The sequence below is a fragment of the Egretta garzetta genome, unplaced genomic scaffold (genome assembly GCF_000687185.1).
Source record: "Egretta garzetta isolate BGI_Z169 unplaced genomic scaffold, ASM68718v1 scaffold143, whole genome shotgun sequence".
NCBI classification, from domain to species: domain Eukaryota; kingdom Metazoa; phylum Chordata; class Aves; order Pelecaniformes; family Ardeidae; genus Egretta; species Egretta garzetta.
Window position 1 is genome coordinate 59,261 of NW_009259310.1, and position 307 is coordinate 59,567.

The window sequence follows — 307 nt, forward strand, 5'->3', positions numbered from 1 at the left end:
CGCCGCCCGCCCCCCACTCACCCACGAGTACCCGCATGGCTGAGCCGGGTGCGCACGCGCCGAGCGGCGCCGATTGCGCATGCGCCTTCTCTTCCCGCACCACCCCCCTCTCCCCCGGGGTGGGCGCTTAAAGGGCCAGCGCGCTCCGGCACATTAACCCCTACAGCGCCGGCGCGCAGGGGACGGGGCGGGCAGGAGGAGGCGGCTCCAGCGGCGATGGGAACCGCTTAGAAACGTGCTGGAACAGCAGCCCGAAACGGGGCAGGAGCGACAGAGGAACGAGCAAAGCCCGAGGGACTGCCCAGCG

At 72.0% G+C, this 307-nt stretch overlaps 1 protein-coding gene across 5 annotated transcripts in view; it reads right to left on the reverse strand.

The window, feature by feature from the left end:
• The window catches only part of SDR39U1 (short chain dehydrogenase/reductase family 39U member 1), an 8,229-nt gene that overhangs the window by 7,363 nt on the left and 559 nt on the right, over positions 1–307 (reverse strand). For 2 of the 5 annotated variants that reach the window (XR_004841656.1, XM_009636318.2), the window contains exon 1: positions 22–84. The exons of 1 other annotated variant lie outside the window; for it this stretch is intronic. Coding sequence is in view for 2 of the 4 variants with exons in the window: in XM_009636318.2 (XP_009634613.1) it covers positions 22–37 (16 nt within the window). In the remaining 2 variants the exon portion in view is untranslated. Of the gene's footprint in view, positions 1–21; positions 128–307 lie in introns of those variants that run through there. 2 more of the 5 variants (XM_035891887.1, XM_035891890.1) reach the window with 2 other exon arrangements.